This window comes from Hyperolius riggenbachi, chromosome 5 (genome assembly GCF_040937935.1).
Source record: "Hyperolius riggenbachi isolate aHypRig1 chromosome 5, aHypRig1.pri, whole genome shotgun sequence".
Lineage (NCBI taxonomy): Eukaryota > Metazoa > Chordata > Amphibia > Anura > Hyperoliidae > Hyperolius > Hyperolius riggenbachi.
This window is the reverse complement of record NC_090650.1, coordinates 450076135-450095461: the sequence shown is the minus strand read 5'-3', so window position 1 is coordinate 450095461 and position 19327 is coordinate 450076135. Positions and strand designations below refer to the sequence as shown.

At 44.1% G+C, this 19327-nt stretch overlaps 1 protein-coding gene across 1 annotated transcript in view; it reads right to left on the bottom strand.

Annotated features, from left to right (window-relative positions):
• CYC1 (cytochrome c1) overlaps window positions 1-19327 on the bottom strand; it is a 67897-nt gene that overhangs the window by 16824 nt on the left and 31746 nt on the right. The window contains exon 3 of the mRNA XM_068235016.1: window positions 3987-4113. Within this exon, the coding sequence (XP_068091117.1) occupies window positions 3987-4113 (127 nt within the window). The remainder of the gene's footprint in view (window positions 1-3986; window positions 4114-19327) is intronic.

Sequence of the window (19327 nt, the reverse complement as noted above, 5' to 3'; positions counted from 1 at the left end):
TGGTGTACAATATACACAGGAATAGTGACCTATACAGGGGATCAGTGACACGGGAGGCCTCTGGTGTACAATATACACAGGAATAGTGACCTATACAGGGGATCTGGTGTGCAATATACACAGGAATAGTGACCTATACAGGGGATCAGTGACACACAAGCCTCTGGTGTGCAATATACACAGGAATAGTGACCTATACAGGGGATCAGTGACACACAGGCCTCAGGTGTACAATATACACAGGAATAGTGATCTATACAGGGGATCAGTGACACGGGAAGCCTCTGGTGTACAATATACACAGGAATAGTGACCTATACAGGGGATCAGTGACACGGGAGGCCTCTGGTGTACAATATACACAGGAATAGTGACCTATACAGGGGATCAGTGACACAGGAGGCCTCTGGTGTACAATATACACAGGAATAGTGACCTATACAGGGGATCGGTGACACAGGAGGCCTCTGGTGTACAATATACACAGGAATAGTGACCTATACAGGGGATCAGTGACACACAAGCCTCTGGTGTACAATATACACAGGAATAGTGACCTATACAAGAGATCAGTGACACAGAGGCCTCTGGTGTACAATATACACAGGAATAGTGACCTATACAGGGGATTGGTGACACACAAGCCTATGGTGAACACAAGACAGTCGTAGCAAAGTTTTGGAACAAATACTGTTTTTTACAAAGCCTGCTGCTTCAATATTTGTTTTTAGTAAAATTACAAACAAGATCCAAAGGATTTATTGTCAATTACATCAAGTTCATGCAAAGAGTCAATATTTATCTTTTCCAAGAGATCTGCAATGTGCCCTGGCATGATGTCCGTTCACTTCTGAGCCAAATCCTGGCTGATGGTTGCCCATTCCTTCATCCTCATTGCTTGAGGTTTGCCACAATCTGGTTGTTTGACCACAGGTATTGCTTAAGGTCTGGGAAGTTTCCTGGCCATGGACCCAAAATTCCAATGCTTTATTTCCCTAACCACTTAGCTACCACTATGGCCTTGCGCTCCTCACCACTCCCACCTGTGTTATCGAGGAGATACTGGATAGGGGTTGTGGGGTGGTGCCCAATCTGTATAATTCTGTTGTAACTGGTACACATATATTATTATGATTAAAATACAAAATAAAAAACTGAAAGAGGCTTCTTACCTCTATGGAAGACTGACAAGGTGGATAAAAAGGGAGTCTTTATAAAAAAAAAAGTTTATACTGTAGACAACGCGTTTTACGGGACTACGCCAGCTTCCTCAGGTCAATAGAACAACAGATAACCTTACAACTGAGTTGTTTGATGCGTGGGCGGCGTAGCTTTTTTTTTTACTACAGCGCCCGCGCATCACACGGCACAGTTGTAAGGTTATCTCTTTTTCTACTGTCCTGAGGAAGCAGGCGTAGTCCCGTAAAAGGCGTTGTCTACAGTATAACTTTTTTTTTTATAAAGACTCCCTATTTAACCCCCATGTGGGTCTTCCATAGAGGTAAGAAGCCTCTTTTTTTAGTTTTTTATTTTGTATATTTATCATAATACATAAGTGTACTACTACATTGAGACTCGATCTACCCGTAGAGAAGATCACCGGAGGAGAGCGACCGCCCGGTTCCAGATCGATCCGGGATACCGAGCGGGAATGTTTTTTTTTCACGCATGCACATACGGTGGTTGCAGGACTGCAACCAATCTTTGTGAGTATACAATTGTCTCAAACACCGAGCATTAGGTTGTAGTAACGATACTGCACTATTGGGTTCCCGGTTTTTCCTCTTTCAACAGAAAAGGGGACCTCCCTTCCTAAGTGATTAGAGGACCCCGCATCTGCAACACTACCTGATTTACCGAGGAGATGACATAATGATTTCCAGCCTTGTGCTCCTTCCTACTCACCTGTGTTACCGAGGGGATGACAGAATGATTTCCAGCCTCGTGCTCCTCCCCACTCACCTGATTTACCGAGGAGATGACAGAATGATTTCCAGCCTCGTGCTCCTCCCCACTCACCTGTGTTACCGAGGAGATGACAGAATGATTTCCAGCCTCGTGCTCCTCCCCCACTCACCTGATTTACCGAGGAGATGACAGAATGATTTCCGGCCTTGTGCTCCTCCCCACTCACCTGATTTACCGAGGAGATGACAGAATGATTTCCGGCCTTGTGCTCCTCCCCACTCACCTGATTTACCGAGGAGATGACATAATGATTTCCAGCCTTGTGCTCCTCCCCACTCACCTGATTTACCGAGGAGATGACAGAATGATTTCCGGCCTCGTGCTCCTCCCCACTCACCTGTGTTACCGAGGAGATGACAGAATGATTTCCAGCCTTGTGCTCCTCCCCACTCACCTGATTTACCGAGGAGATGACAGAATGATTTCCAGCCTTGTGCTCCTCCCCACTCACCTGATTTACCGAGGAGATGACAGAATGATTTCCAGCCTCGTGCTCCTCCCCCACTCACCTGATTTACCGAGGAGATGACAGAATGATTTCCAGCCTTGTGCTCCTCCCCACTCACCTGATTTACCGAGGAGATGACAGAATGATTTCCAGCCTCGTGCTCCTCCCCACTCACCTGTGTTACCGAGGGGATGACAGAATGATTTCCAGCCTCGTGCTCCTCCCCACTCACCTGATTTACCGAGGAGATGGCAGAATGATTTCCAGCCTCGTGCTCCTCCCCACTCACCTGATTTACCGAGGAGATGACAGAATGATTTCCAGCCTCGTGCTCCTCCCCACTCACCTGATTTACCGAGGAGATGACAGAATGATTTCCAGCCTCGTGCTCCTCCCCACTTACCTGTGTTACCAAGGGGATGACAGAATGATTTCCAGCCTTATGCTCCTCCCCACTCACCTGATTTACCGAGGAGATGACAGAATGATTTCCAGCCTCGTGCTCCTCCCCACTCACCTGATTTGTCGAGGAGATGACAGAATGTTTTTACAGCCTTATGCTCCTCCCCACTCACCTGATTTACCGAGGAGATGACAGAATGATTTCCAGCCTCGTGCTCCTCCCCACTCACCTGATTTACCGAGGAGATGGCAGAATGATTTCCAGCCTCGTGCTCCTCCCCACTCACCTGATTTACCGAGGAGATGACAGAATGATTTCCAGCCTCGTGCTCCTCCCCACTCACCTGTGTTACCGAGGGGATGACAGAATGATTTCCGGCCTTGTGCTCCTCCCCCACTCACCTGTGTTACCGAGGAGATGACAGAATGATTTCCAGCCTCGTGCTCCTCCCCACTCACCTGATTTACCGAGAAGATGACAGAATGATTTCCAGCCTCGTGCTCCTCCCCACTCACCTGATTTACCGAGGAGATGACAGAATGATTTCCAGCCTCGTGCTCCTCCCCACTCACCTGTGTTACCGAGGGGATGACAGAATGATTTCCAGCCTCGTGCTCCTCCCCCACTCACCTGATTTACCGAGGAGATGACAGAATGATTTCCAGCCTCGTGCTCCTCCCCACTCACCTGTGTTACCGAGGAGATGACAGAATGATTTCCAGCCTCGTGCTCCTCCCCACTCACCTGATTTACCGAGAAGATGACAGAATGATTTCCGGCCTTGTGCTCCTCCCCCACTCACCTGTGTTACCGAGGAGATGACAGAATGATTTCCAGCCTTGTGCTCCTCCCCACTCACCTGTGTTACCGAGGAGATGACAGAATGATCTCAGCAGGTCCTTCTGTAGCAGGGCTGAGATGCACTGGAAATTGATTTTTGGCAATTAAGTTCATTTTCATGGCAAAATATGGCTCTACAATCCACCTGATCACTCTTCATTACTTTCTGTGATATATGCAAACTGCCATCAAAAAAACGGAAGCAGAAAACTTTGTGAGAAGCAGTATTTGTGTTATCCTCAGAGCTTTTGTGCAGGATTGTATACACAGAAGTAATGGCATATACAGACAGCAGTGACATGGACAATATACACAAAGTGTTCTCACCTCCTCAGCAATGGCCTTTGCTTCAGCCTCTGTATGACTAACATTAATTAGGTTCCTGAAGGCCAGATAGTCCATACTGTGACAAGCCGCACATACCTGCTTGTACACCTCGTAACCTCGCCGGACGCTGTGCACAACAATCAACACAAAAACAAATCATTAGAGACAAAAATATACAGGAGAGCCCTATGCAATGTGTAATGCTACATATACAGGAGAGCCCTATGCAATGTGTAATGCTACATATACAGGAGAGCCCTATGCAATGTGTAATGCTACATATACAGGAGAGCCCTATGCAATGTGTAATGCTACATATACAGGAGAGCCCTATGCAATGTGTAATGCCACATATACAGGAGAGCCCTATGCAATGTGTAATGCTACATATACAGGAGAGCCCTATGCAATGTGTAATGCTACATATACAGGAGAGCCCTATGCAATGTGTAATGCCACATATACAGGAGAGCCCTATGCAATGTATAATGCTACATATACAGGAGAGCCCTATGCAATGTATAATGCCACATATACAGGAGAGCCCTATGCAATGTCTAATGCCACATACAGGAGAGCCCTATGCAATGTGTAATGCCACATATACAGGAGAGCCCTATGCAATGTCTAATGCTACATATACAGGAGAGCCCTATGCAATGTCTAATGCCACATATACAGGAGAGCCCTATGCAATGTGTAATGCCACATATACAGGAGAGCCCTATGCAATGTCTAATGCTACATATACAGGGGAGCCCTATGCAATGTCTAATGCCACATACAGGAGAGCCCTATGCAATGTGTAATGCCACATATACAGGAGAGCCCTATGCAATGTGTAATGCCACATATACAGGAGAGCCCTATGCAATGTCTAATGCTACATATACAGGAGAGCCCTATGCAATGTATAATGCTACATATACAGGAGTGCCCTATGCAATGTCTAATGCTACATATACAGGGGAGCCCTATGCAATGTGTAATGCCACATACACAGGAGAGCCCTATGCAATGTCTAATGCCACATATACAGGAGAGCCCTATGCAATGTGTAATGCCACATATACACGAGAGCCCTATGCAATGTCTAATGCCACATATACAGGAGAGCCCTATGCAATGTGTAATGCCACATATACAGGAGAGCCCTATGCAATGTGTAATGCCACATATACAGGAGAGCCCTATGCAATGTGTAATGCTACATATACAGGAGAGCCCTATGCAATGTCTAATGCCACATATACAGGAGAGCCCTATGCAATGTCTAATGCCACATATACAGGAGAGCCCTATGCAATGTCTAATGCCACATATACAGGAGAGCCCTATGCAATGTCTAATGCCACATATACAGGAGAGCCCTATGCAATGTGTAATGCTACATATACAGGAGAGCCCTATGCAATGTGTAATGCTACATATACAGGAGAGCCCTATGCAATGTCTAATGCCACATACAGGAGAGCCCTATGCAATGTGTAATGCCACATATACAGGAGAGCCCTATGCAATGTCTAATGCCACATATACAGGAGAGCCCTATGCAATGTGTAATGCCACATATACAGGAGAGCCCTATGCAATGTCTAATGCCACATATACAGGAGAGCCCTATGCAATGTGTAATGCCACATATACAGGAGAGCCCTATGCAATGTGTAATGCCACATATACAGGAGAGCCCTATGCAATGTGTAATGCTACATATACAGGAGAGCCCTATGCAATGTCTAATGCCACATATACAGGAGAGCCCTATGCAATGTCTAATGCTACATATACAGGAGAGCCCTATGCAATGTCTAATGCCACATATACAGGAGAGCCCTATGCAATGTGTAATGCTACATATACAGGAGAGCCCTATGCAATGTGTAATGCTACATATACAGGAGAGCCCTATGCAATGTGTAATGCTACATATACAGGAGAGCCCTATGCAATGTCTAATGCCACATATACAGGAGAGCCCTATGCAATGTCTAATGCTACATATACAGGAGAGCCCTACGCAATGTCTAATGCCACATATACAGGAGAGCCCTATGCAATGTGTAATGCCACATATACAGGAGAGCCCTATGCAATGTGTAATGCCACATATACAGGAGAGCCCTATGCAATGTCTAATGCCACATATACAGGAGAGCCCTATGCAATGTCTAATGCCACATATACAGGAGAGCCCTATGCAATGTGTAATGCTACATATACCGGAGAGCCCTATGCAATGTGTAATGCTACATATACAGGAGAGCCCTATGCAATGTGTAATGCCACATATACAGGAGAGCCCTATGCAATGTCTAATGCTACATATACAGGAGAGCCCTATGCAATGTATTATACATATACAGGAGAGCCCTATGCAATGTGTAATGCTACATATACAGGAGAGCCCTATGCAATGTGTAATGCCACATATACAGGAGAGCCCTATGCAATGTATAATGCCACATATACAGGAGAGCCCTATGCAATGTATAATGCTACATATACAGGAGAGCCCTATGCAATGTGTAATGCTACATATACAGGAGAGCCCTATGCAATGTGTAATGCTACATATACAGGAGAGCCCTATGCAATGTGTAATGCTACATATACAGGAGAGCCCTATGCAATGTGTAATGCTACATATACAGGAGAGCCCTATGCAATGTGTAATGCCACATATACAGGAGAGCCCTATGCAATGTGTAATGCTACATATACAGGAGAGCCCTATGCAATGTGTAATGCTACATATACAGGAGAGCCCTATGCAATGTGTAATGCTACATATACAGGAGAGCCCTATGCAATGTGTAATGCCACATATACAGGAGAGCCCTATGCAATGTATAATGCTACATATACAGGAGAGCCCTATGCAATGTCTAATGCTACATATACAGGAGAGCCCTATGCAATGTGTAATGCCACATATACAGGAGAGCCCTATGCAATGTCTAATACCACATATACAGGAGAGCCCTATGCAATGTCTAATGCCACATATACAGGAGAGCCCTATGCAATGTGTAATGCTACATATACAGGAGAGCCCTATGCAATGTGTAATGCTACATATACAGGAGAGCCCTATGCAATGTGTAATGCTACATATACAGGAGAGCCCTATGCAATGTCTAATGCCACATATACAGGAGAGCCCTATGCAATGTCTAATGCCACATACAGGAGAGCCCTATGCAATGTCTAATACCACATACAGGAGAGCCCTATGCAATGTGTAATGCCACATATACAGGAGAGCCCTATGCAATGTCTAATGCTACATATACAGGAGAGCCCTATGCAATGTCTAATGCCACATATACAGGAGAGCCCTATGCAATGTGTAATGCCACATATACAGGAGAGCCCTATGCAATGTGTAATGCCACATATACAGGAGAGCCCTATGCAATGTCTAATGCTACATATACAGGGGAGCCCTATGCAATGTCTAATGCCACATACAGGAGAGCCCTATGCAATGTGTAATGCCACATATACAGGAGAGCCCTATGCAATGTCTAATGCTACATATACAGGAGAGCCCTATGCAATGTCTAATGCCACATATACAGGAGAGCCCTATGCAATGTGTAATGCCACATATACAGGAGAGCCCTATGCAATGTGTAATGCTACATATACAGGAGAGCCCTATGCAATGTGTAATGCCACATATACAGGAGAGCCCTATGCAATGTGTAATGCTACATATACAGGAGAGCCCTATGCAATGTCTAATGCCACATACAGGAGAGCCCTATGCAATGTGTAATGCCACATATACAGGAGAGCCCTATGCAATGTCTAATGCCACATATACAGGAGAGCCCTATGCAATGTGTAATGCCACATATACAGGAGAGCCCTATGCAATGTGTAATGCCACATATACAGGAGAGCCCTATGCAATGTGTAATGCCACATATACAGGAGAGCCCTATGCAATGTGTAATGCCACATATACAGGAGAGCCCTATGCAATGTGTAATGCTACATATACAGGAGAGCCCTATGCAATGTCTAATGCCACATATACAGGAGAGCCCTATGCAATGTCTAATGCTACATATACAGGAGAGCCCTATGCAATGTCTAATGCCACATATACAGGAGAGCCCTATGCAATGTGTAATGCTACATATACAGGAGAGCCCTATGCAATGTGTAATGCTACATATACAGGAGAGCCCTATGCAATGTGTAATGCTACATATACAGGAGAGCCCTATGCAATGTCTAATGCCACATATACAGGAGAGCCCTATGCAATGTCTAATGCTACATATACAGGAGAGCCCTATGCAATGTATAATGCTACATATACAGGAGAGCCCTATGCAATGTGTAATGCTACATATACAGGAGAGCCCTATGCAATGTGTAATGCCACATATACAGGAGAGCCCTATGCAATGTATAATGCCACATATACAGGAGAGCCCTATGCAATGTATAATGCTACATATACAGGAGAGCCCTATGCAATGTGTAATGCTACATATACAGGAGAGCCCTATGCAATGTGTAATGCTACATATACAGGAGAGCCCTATGCAATGTCTAATGCTACATATACAGGAGAGCCCTATGCAATGTATAATGCTACATATACAGGAGAGCCCTATCCAATGTGTAATGCTACATATACAGGAGTGCCCTATGCAATGTGTAATGCCACATATACAGGAGAGCCCTATGCAATGTCTAATGCCACATACAGGAGAGCCCTATGCAATGTCTAATGCTACATATACAGGAGAGCCCTATGCAATGTGTAATGCTACATATACAGGAGAGCCCTATGCAATGTGTAATGCTACATATACAGGAGAGCCCTATGCAATGTGTAATGCTACATATACAGGAGAGCCCTATGCAATGTGTAATGCTACATATACAGGGGAGCCCTATGCAATGTGTAATGCTACATATACAGGAGGGCCCTATGCAATGTCTAATGCTACATATACAGGAGAGCCCTATGCAATGTCTAATGCTACATATACAGGAGAGCCCTATGCAATGTCTAATGCTACATATACAGGAGAGCCCTATGCAATGTGTAATGCCACATATACAGGAGAGCCCTATGCAATGTGTAATGCTACATATACAGGAGAGCCCTATGCAATGTGTAATGCTACATATACAGGAGAGCCCTATGCAATGTCTAATGCCACATATACAGGAGAGCCCTATGCAATGTCTAATGCTACATATACAGGAGAGCCCTATGCAATGTCTAATGCTACATATACAGGAGAGCCCTATGCAATGTGTAATGCCACATATACAGGAGAGCCCTATGCAATGTGTAATGCTACATATACAGGAGAGCCCTATGCAATGTGTAATGCTACATATACAGGAGTGCCCTATGCAATGTGTAATGTCACATATACAGGAGAGCCCTATGCAATGTGTAATGCTACATATACAGGAGAGCCCTATGCAATGTCTAATGCTACATATACAGGGGAGCCCTATGCAATGTCTAATGCTACATATACAGGGGAGCCCTATGCAATGTCTAATGCTACATATACAGGAGAGCCCTATGCAATGTGTAATGCTACATATACAGGAGAGCCCTATGCAATGTATAATGCCACATATACAGGAGAGCCCTATGCAATGTCTAATGCCACATATACAGGAGAGCCCTATGCAATGTGTAATGCTACATATACAGGAGAGCCCTATGCAATGTATAATGCTACATATACAGGAGAGCCCTATGCAATGTGTAATGCCACATATACAGGAGAGCCCTATGCAATGTCTAATGCCACATATACAGGAGAGCCCTATGCAATGTCTAATGCCACATATACAGGAGAGCCCTATGCAATGTCTAATGCTACATATACAGGAGAGCCCTATGCAATGTCTAATGCCACATATACAGGAGAGCCCTATGCAATGACTAATGCCACATATACAGGAGTGCCCTATGCAATGTCTAATGCCACATATACAGGAGAGCCCTATGCAATGTCTAATGCCACATATACAGGAGAGCCCTATGCAATGTCTAATGCTACATATACAGGAGAGCCCTATGCAATGTCTAATGCCACATATACAGGAGAGCCCTATGCAATGTCTAATGCTACATATACAGGAGAGCCCTATGCAATGTCTAATGCCACATATACAGGAGAGCCCTATGCAATGGCTAATGCCACATATACAGGAGAGCCCTATGCAATGTCTAATGCCACATATACAGGAGAGCCCTATGCAATGTCTAATGCCACATATACAGGAGAGCCCTATGCAATGTCTAATGCCACATATACAGGAGAGCCCTATGCAATGTGTAATGCCACATATACAGGAGTGCCCTATGCAATGTGTAATGCTACATATACAGGAGAGCCCTATGCAATGTGTAATGCCACATATACAGGAGAGCCCTATGCAATGTCTAATGCTACATATACAGGAGAGCCCTATGCAATGTCTAATGCTACATATACAGGTGAGCCCTATGCAATGTGTAATGCCACATACACAGGAGAGCCCTATGCAATGTGTAATGCCACATATACAGGAGAGCCCTATGCAATGTCTAATGCTACATATACAGGAGAGCCCTATGCAATGTCTAATACCACATATACAGGAGTGCCCTATGCAATGTCTAATACCACATATACAGGAGAGCCCTATGCAATGTGTAATGCCACATATACAGGAGAGCCCTATGCAATGTCTAATGCTACATATACAGGAGAGCCCTATGCAATGTGTAATGCTACATATACAGGAGAGCCCTATGCAATGTCTAATGCTACATATACAGGAGTGCCCTATGCAATGTCTAATGCTACATATACAGGGGAGCCCTATGCAATGTGTAATGCCACATACACAGGAGAGCCCTATGCAATGTCTAATGGCACATACAGGAGAGCCCTATGCAATGTCTAATGCTACATATACAGGAGAGCCCTATGCAATGTCTAATGCTACATATACAGGAGAGCCCTATGCAATGTCTAATGCCACATATACCGGAGAGCTCTATGCAATGTCTAATGCTACATATACAGGAGAGCCCTATGCAATGTCTAATGCCACATATACAGGAGAGCCCTATGCAATGTCTAATGCCACATATACAGGAGAGCCCTATGCAATGTCTAATGCTACATATACAGGAGAGCCCTATGCAATGTCTAATGCTACATATACAGGAGAGCCCTATGCAATGTCTAATGCCACATATACAGGAGTGCCCTATGCAATGTCTAATACCACATATACAGGAGAGCCCTATGCAATGTCTAATGCTACATATACAGGAGAGCCCTATGCAATGTCTAATGCTACATATACAGGAGAGCCCTATGCAATGTCTAATGCTACATATACAGGAGAGCCCTATGCAATGTCTAATGCCACATATACAGGAGAGCCCTATGCAATGTCTAATGCTACATATACAGGAGAGCCCTATGCAATGTCTAATGCTACATATACAGGAGAGCCCTATGCAATGTGTAATGCCACATATACAGGAGAGCCCTATGCAATGTGTAATGCTACATATACAGGAGAGCCCTATGCAATGTGTAATGCTACATATACAGGAGTGCCCTATGCAATGTGTAATGTCACATATACAGGAGAGCCCTATGCAATGTGTAATGCTACATATACAGGAGAGCCCTATGCAATGTCTAATGCTACATATACAGGGGAGCCCTATGCAATGTCTAATGCTACATATACAGGGGAGCCCTATGCAATGTCTAATGCTACATATACAGGAGAGCCCTATGCAATGTGTAATGCTACATATACAGGAGAGCCCTATGCAATGTATAATGCCACATATACAGGAGAGCCCTATGCAATGTCTAATGCCACATATACAGGAGAGCCCTATGCAATGTGTAATGCTACATATACAGGAGAGCCCTATGCAATGTATAATGCTACATATACAGGAGAGCCCTATGCAATGTGTAATGCCACATATACAGGAGAGCCCTATGCAATGTCTAATGCCACATATACAGGAGAGCCCTATGCAATGTCTAATGCCACATATACAGGAGAGCCCTATGCAATGTCTAATGCTACATATACAGGAGAGCCCTATGCAATGTCTAATGCCACATATACAGGAGAGCCCTATGCAATGTCTAATGCCACATATACAGGAGTGCCCTATGCAATGTCTAATGCCACATATACAGGAGAGCCCTATGCAATGTCTAATGCCACATATACAGGAGAGCCCTATGCAATGTCTAATGCTACATATACAGGAGAGCCCTATGCAATGTCTAATGCCACATATACAGGAGAGCCCTATGCAATGTCTAATGCTACATATACAGGAGAGCCCTATGCAATGTCTAATGCCACATATACAGGAGAGCCCTATGCAATGTCTAATGCTACATATACAGGAGAGCCCTATGCAATGTCTAATGCTACATATACAGGAGAGCCCTATGCAATGTCTAATGCTACATATACAGGAGAGCCCTATGCAATGTCTAATGCCACATATACAGGAGTGCCCTATGCAATGTCTAATACCACATATACAGGAGAGCCCTATGCAATGTCTAATGCTACATATACAGGAGAGCCCTATGCAATGTCTAATGCCACATATACAGGAGAGCCCTATGCAATGTCTAATGCCACATATACAGGAGAGCCCTATGCAATGTGTAATGCCACATATACAGGAGTGCCCTATGCAATGTGTAATGCTACATATACAGGAGAGCCCTATGCAATGTGTAATGCCACATATACAGGAGAGCCCTATGCAATGTCTAATGCTACATATACAGGAGAGCCCTATGCAATGTCTAATGCTACATATACAGGTGAGCCCTATGCAATGTGTAATGCCACATACACAGGAGAGCCCTATGCAATGTGTAATGCCACATATACAGGAGAGCCCTATGCAATGTCTAATGCTACATATACAGGAGAGCCCTATGCAATGTCTAATACCACATATACAGGAGTGCCCTATGCAATGTCTAATACCACATATACAGGAGAGCCCTATGCAATGTGTAATGCCACATATACAGGAGAGCCCTATGCAATGTCTAATGCTACATATACAGGAGAGCCCTATGCAATGTGTAATGCTACATATACAGGAGAGCCCTATGCAATGTCTAATGCTACATATACAGGAGTGCCCTATGCAATGTCTAATGCTACATATACAGGGGAGCCCTATGCAATGTGTAATGCCACATACACAGGAGAGCCCTATGCAATGTCTAATGGCACATACAGGAGAGCCCTATGCAATGTCTAATGCTACATATACAGGAGAGCCCTATGCAATGTCTAATGCTACATATACAGGAGAGCCCTATGCAATGTCTAATGCCACATATACCGGAGAGCTCTATGCAATGTCTAATGCTACATATACAGGAGAGCCCTATGCAATGTCTAATGCCACATATACAGGAGAGCCCTATGCAATGTCTAATGCCACATATACAGGAGAGCCCTATGCAATGTCTAATGCTACATATACAGGAGAGCCCTATGCAATGTCTAATGCTACATATACAGGAGAGCCCTATGCAATGTCTAATGCCACATATACAGGAGTGCCCTATGCAATGTCTAATACCACATATACAGGAGAGCCCTATGCAATGTCTAATGCTACATATACAGGAGAGCCCTATGCAATGTCTAATGCTACATATACAGGAGAGCCCTATGCAATGTCTAATGCTACATATACAGGAGAGCCCTATGCAATGTCTAATGCTACATATACAGGAGAGCCCTATGCAATGTCTAATGCTACATATACAGGAGAGCCCTATGCAATGTCTAATGCCACATATACAGGAGTGCCCTATGCAATGTCTAATACCACATATACAGGAGAGCCCTATGCAATGTCTAATGCTACATATACAGGAGAGCCCTATGCAATGTCTAATGCTACATATACAGGAGAGCCCTATGCAATGTCTAATGCCACATATACAGGAGTGCCCTATGCAATGTCTAATACCACATATACAGGAGAGCCCTATGCAATGTCTAATGCTACATATACAGGAGAGCCCTATGCAATGTCTAATGCTACATATACAGGAGAGCCCTATGCAATGTCTAATGCTACATATACAGGAGAGCCCTATGCAATGTCTAATGCCACATATACAGGAGAGCCCTATGCAATGTGTAATGCTACATATACAGGGGAGCCCTATGCAATGTCTAATGCTACATATACAGGGGAGCCCTATGCAATGTCTAATGCTACATATACAGGAGAGCCCTATGCAATGTGTAATGCTACATATACAGGAGAGCCCTATGCAATGTGTAATGCTACATATACAGGAGAGCCCTATGCAATGTCTAATGCTACATATACAGGGGAGCCCTATGCAATGTCTAATGCTACATATACAGGAGAGCCCTATGCAATGTCTAATGCTACATATACAGGAGAGCCCTATGCAATGTGTAATGCTACATATACAGGGGAGCCCTATGCAATGTCTAATGCTACATATACAGGAGAGCCCTATGCAATGTGTAATGCTACATATACAGGGGAGCCCTATGCAATGTCTAATGCTACATATACAGGAGAGCCCTATGCAATGTCTAATGCTACATATACAGGGGAGCCCTATGCAATGTCTAATGCTACATATACAGGAGTGCCCTATGCAATGTGTAATGCTACATATACAGGAGAGCCCTATGCAATGTCTAATGCTACATATACAGGGGAGCCCTATGCAATGTCTAATGCCACATATACAGGAGTGCCCTATGCAATGTCTAATACCACATATACAGGAGAGCCCTATGCAATGTCTAATGCTACATATACAGGAGAGCCCTATGCAATGTCTAATGCTACATATACAGGAGAGCCCTATGCAATGTCTAATGCTACATATACAGGAGAGCCCTATGCAATGTCTAATGCTACATATACAGGAGAGCCCTATGCAATGTCTAATACCACATATACAGGAGAGCCCTATGCAATGTGTAATGCCACATATACAGGAGAGCCCTATGCAATGTCTAATGCCACATACACAGGAGAGCCCTATGCAATGTGTAATGCCACATATACAGGAGAGCCCTATGCAATGTGTAATGCTACATATACAGGCGAGCCCTATGCAATGTGTAATGCTACATATACAGGAGAGCCCTATGCAATGTGTAATGCTACATATACAGGAGAGCCCTATGCAATGTGTAATGCTACATATACAGGAGAGCCCTATGCAATGTCTAATGCTACATATACAGGAGAGCCCTATGCAATGTCTAATGCTACATATACAGGAGAGCCCTATGCAATGTCTAATGCTACATATACAGGAGAGCCCTATGCAATGTCTAATACCACATATACAGGAGAGCCCTATGCAATGTGTAATGCCACATATACAGGAGAGCCCTATGCAATGTCTAATGCCACATACACAGGAGAGCCCTATGCAATGTGTAATGCTACATATACAGGAGAGCCCTATGCAATGTCTAATGCTACATATACAGGAGAGCCCTATGCAATGTCTAATGCTACATATACAGGAGAGCCCTATGCAATGTGTAATGCTACATATACAGGAGAGCCCTATGCAATGTGTAATGCTACATATACAGGAGAGCCCTATGCAATGTCTAATGCTACATATACAGGAGAGCCCTATGCAATGTCTAATGCTACATATACAGGAGAGCCCTATGCAATGTCTAATGCTACATATACAGGAGAGCCCTATGCAATGTCTAATACCACATATACAGGAGAGCCCTATGCAATGTGTAATGCCACATATACAGGAGAGCCCTATGCAATGTCTAATGCCACATACACAGGAGAGCCCTATGCAATGTGTAATGCCACATATACAGGAGAGCCCTATGCAATGTGTAATGCTACATATACAGGCGAGCCCTATGCAATGTCTAATGCTACATATACAGGAGAGCCCTATGCAATGTCTAATGCTACATATACAGGAGAGCCCTATGCAATGTGTAATGCTACATATACAGGAGAGCCCTATGCAATGTCTAATGCTACATATACAGGAGAGCCCTATGCAATGTGTAATGCCACATACACAGGAGAGCCCTATGCAATGTGTAATACCACATATACAGGAGAGCCCTATGCAATGTGTAATGCCACATATACAGGAGAGCCCTATGCAATGTCTAATGCCACATACACAGGAGAGCCCTATGCAATGTGTAATGCCACATATACAGGAGAGCCCTATGCAATGTGTAATGCCACATATACAGGAGAGCCCTATGCAATGTGTAATGCTACATATACAGGCGAGCCCTATGCAATGTGTAATGCTACATATACAGGAGAGCCCTATGCAATGTGTAATGCTACATATACAGGAGAGCCCTATGCAATGTGTAATGCTACATATACAGGAGAGCCCTATGCAATGTGTAATGCTACATATACAGGAGAGCCCTATGCAATGTCTAATGCTACAGTGCTGCCCATGATTATTCATACTAAATTTTGACTTAAAAAGATACACTGAAGCGAAAAAAAAATGATGTTATTATGATTTGTATGTGTAGCACAGCGAGTGCAGGCCATACACTGGCTCGATTCCCGGCCGTTCCGACAGCCGATTCGATCCTGGGATCGAATCTGCTGCCAATCGTTCGCGGTAAACGCAGCCGCCGATCCGATTTCGGTCCGTCGATCTCGCCGTACGGGAAATTACCCTCGATCGCCCGCGGGTAGGGAACGCGTCGCTAGCGGCGGCCGATCCGATCAGGTATACATTACCTGATGCTGGCTCCCGGGCGTCTTCTCCGCATTGCACGGCTCTGTTCCGGCTCCATCCATCCCGGCGCTTCCTGTGTCACTGCAGTGACCAGGAAGTTACAATAGAGGGCACTCTATTTGAACTTCCTGGTCACGGAGTAACACAGGAAGCGCCGGGATGGAGCCGGAACAGAGCCGTGCAATGCGGAGAAGATGCCCGGGAGCCAGCCTCAGGTAATGTATGCGCGCCGGGGGGAGGGGGGGGGGGGGGGGGAGGACAGGCGGCAGCGGCGGCTCCACAGATTGTGATCGGTTTCAGGCTGAAATCGATTCACACTATGACTGCAGTAAAGGCAGCCATACGATCCCTCTCTGATCAGATTCGATCAGATAGGGATCTGTCAGCTGGTCGATCTAATGGCACATCGACCAGTGTATGGCCACCCTAAGAAATAAAACATTAAGATCAGATACATCAGTGTAATTGTTTCCAGTACAGGAAGAGTTGAGAAACTACAGTTGTTATCTCTATGCAAACAATCCATTAAGCTCTCCGACTAAGTTAGTCGTGGAGAGCAGGGCTGTGGAGTCGGTCCAAAAATCCACCGACTCCGACTCCTCAGTTTAGGATTCCACCGACTCCTCGACTCAGACTCTTCTAATTTGCATATTACAATTTTGTTGATTAAAAGTATGTAACATGAAATTCGTCTCTTAACTGCCAACGCTTAGGAATTTTACAAGACAACTGAAGTGAGAAGGATATGTAGACTACTATATTTATTCCCTTTAGACTAAAACTAGTCCTTGGTAAGAGTACTTGTAAAAGGTACAAACCGGAACAAAGAACATCTATCAGGCCCTAGGCAATGTAACTGTGGTACATGTAAGAATGATGTGCAGGTACTCTGCAGGGGAATGAGGAGATTCTTCCTCTATTACACATTCTTCATGCACAATCTGAACAAGGTTTATGGGTGACAGACAACACCTCTGTGTTCAATGTGCACAACATTCTCAGTGGATTTCCTGCAGCTCTGTGGGGAGTGCATATGTAGAGTATAGTACTACTGTGTAACAAAGTAAACCTGAGACAGATGAAATTGAAGTTTTATACATACCTGGGGCTTCCTCCAGCCGCCTTCAGGATAATCAGTCCCTCGTTGTCCTCCTCCACCACCTGGATCTTCTGCTATGAGTCCAGGTACTTGAGCCAGTAGGGCGTAGTGCGCATGCACACACTCCGCCGCCAGGAGCATACTACACCTGTGCAGCACTATTGCGCAGGTGCAGAATGTTCCTGGCTGTGGGAGCGGCATGCGGCCGGACAGCGCTGACTGGCTGAATTACCAGGACTCATAGCAGAAGATCCGGGTGGTGGAGGACAGCGAGGGACTGATTAGCCTGAAGGGGGCTGGAGGAAGCCCCAGGTATGTATAAAACTTTCCTTTTCATCCGTCTCAGTTACCCTTTAATTTGTAGTCACCAAACCAAATTTTAACAACATATCAAATTATTTGATTTCATCAGCAAAGGGAGTGCATACATTTGCATAAATCAGCATCAGTGCAGAATTATTTCCATCTCATTGACCATCTCTATTAGTGACACAGCTACACATCAGGATTTATTCTTACAGCATAGATGTTATTTAGTATATATAAGAGATTCCTGTGTACACATCATATATACAGTCACAATCAGATATGTATATCTGACCTTAAAAATACGGGGACTGCTTTATTGAAGCAGCACAAGTAACTAATTTTGATTGGTTTATTTCATTTTTGTGGACTAAGCACAGCTATTACTGTATATATACATTATTTTTAATGACTATTATCTGAGAAATAGAACATTATCATATTTTCTATTTTAATTACAGCTACAAATTCATTAGGAGTCGGAGCATTTTTTCCCGACTCCGACTCCAGGCACCCAAAATTGCCCGACTCCACGACTCCGACTCCACAGCCCTGGTGGAGAGGGCTGTTATCTGACTTTTATTATCTCAACTGTTCCTGGACTATTTACTTTTTCTCTGCTAGAGGAGAGGTCATTACTTCACAGACTGCTCAGAAAGACTCATTTTGAATGCAGAGTGTTGTGTAATCTGCCATATTATAGAATGATGCAATGTTAGAAAAAGCACTATATACCTGAAAATAAAAGTATGAGAATATTTTCTTTGTTGCTAATCTTCTAGTAATTATTCATAGTACACAACCAATTCACTATATCATATTTTTTTTTCTCGCTTCAGTGTCTCTTTAAAGTTACTTTTATTTAACCAGAAGTCATTCTTTGGCTGGAAATGACAGAGGTGTCTCTCAAAAGATAAGATGATGTACAAGAGGAATTGTCGTGGAAAGAAAACATTTCTCAGCTTATATTTACATTGGAGCAAAGTGTCAAGTCCTAAATTATTCATCCCCATCTCAATAATCAATAGTAAAGCCTTTATTGGCTATTACAGCGATCAAACGCTTCTTATAATTGCAGATCAGCTTGTTGCATTTCTCCA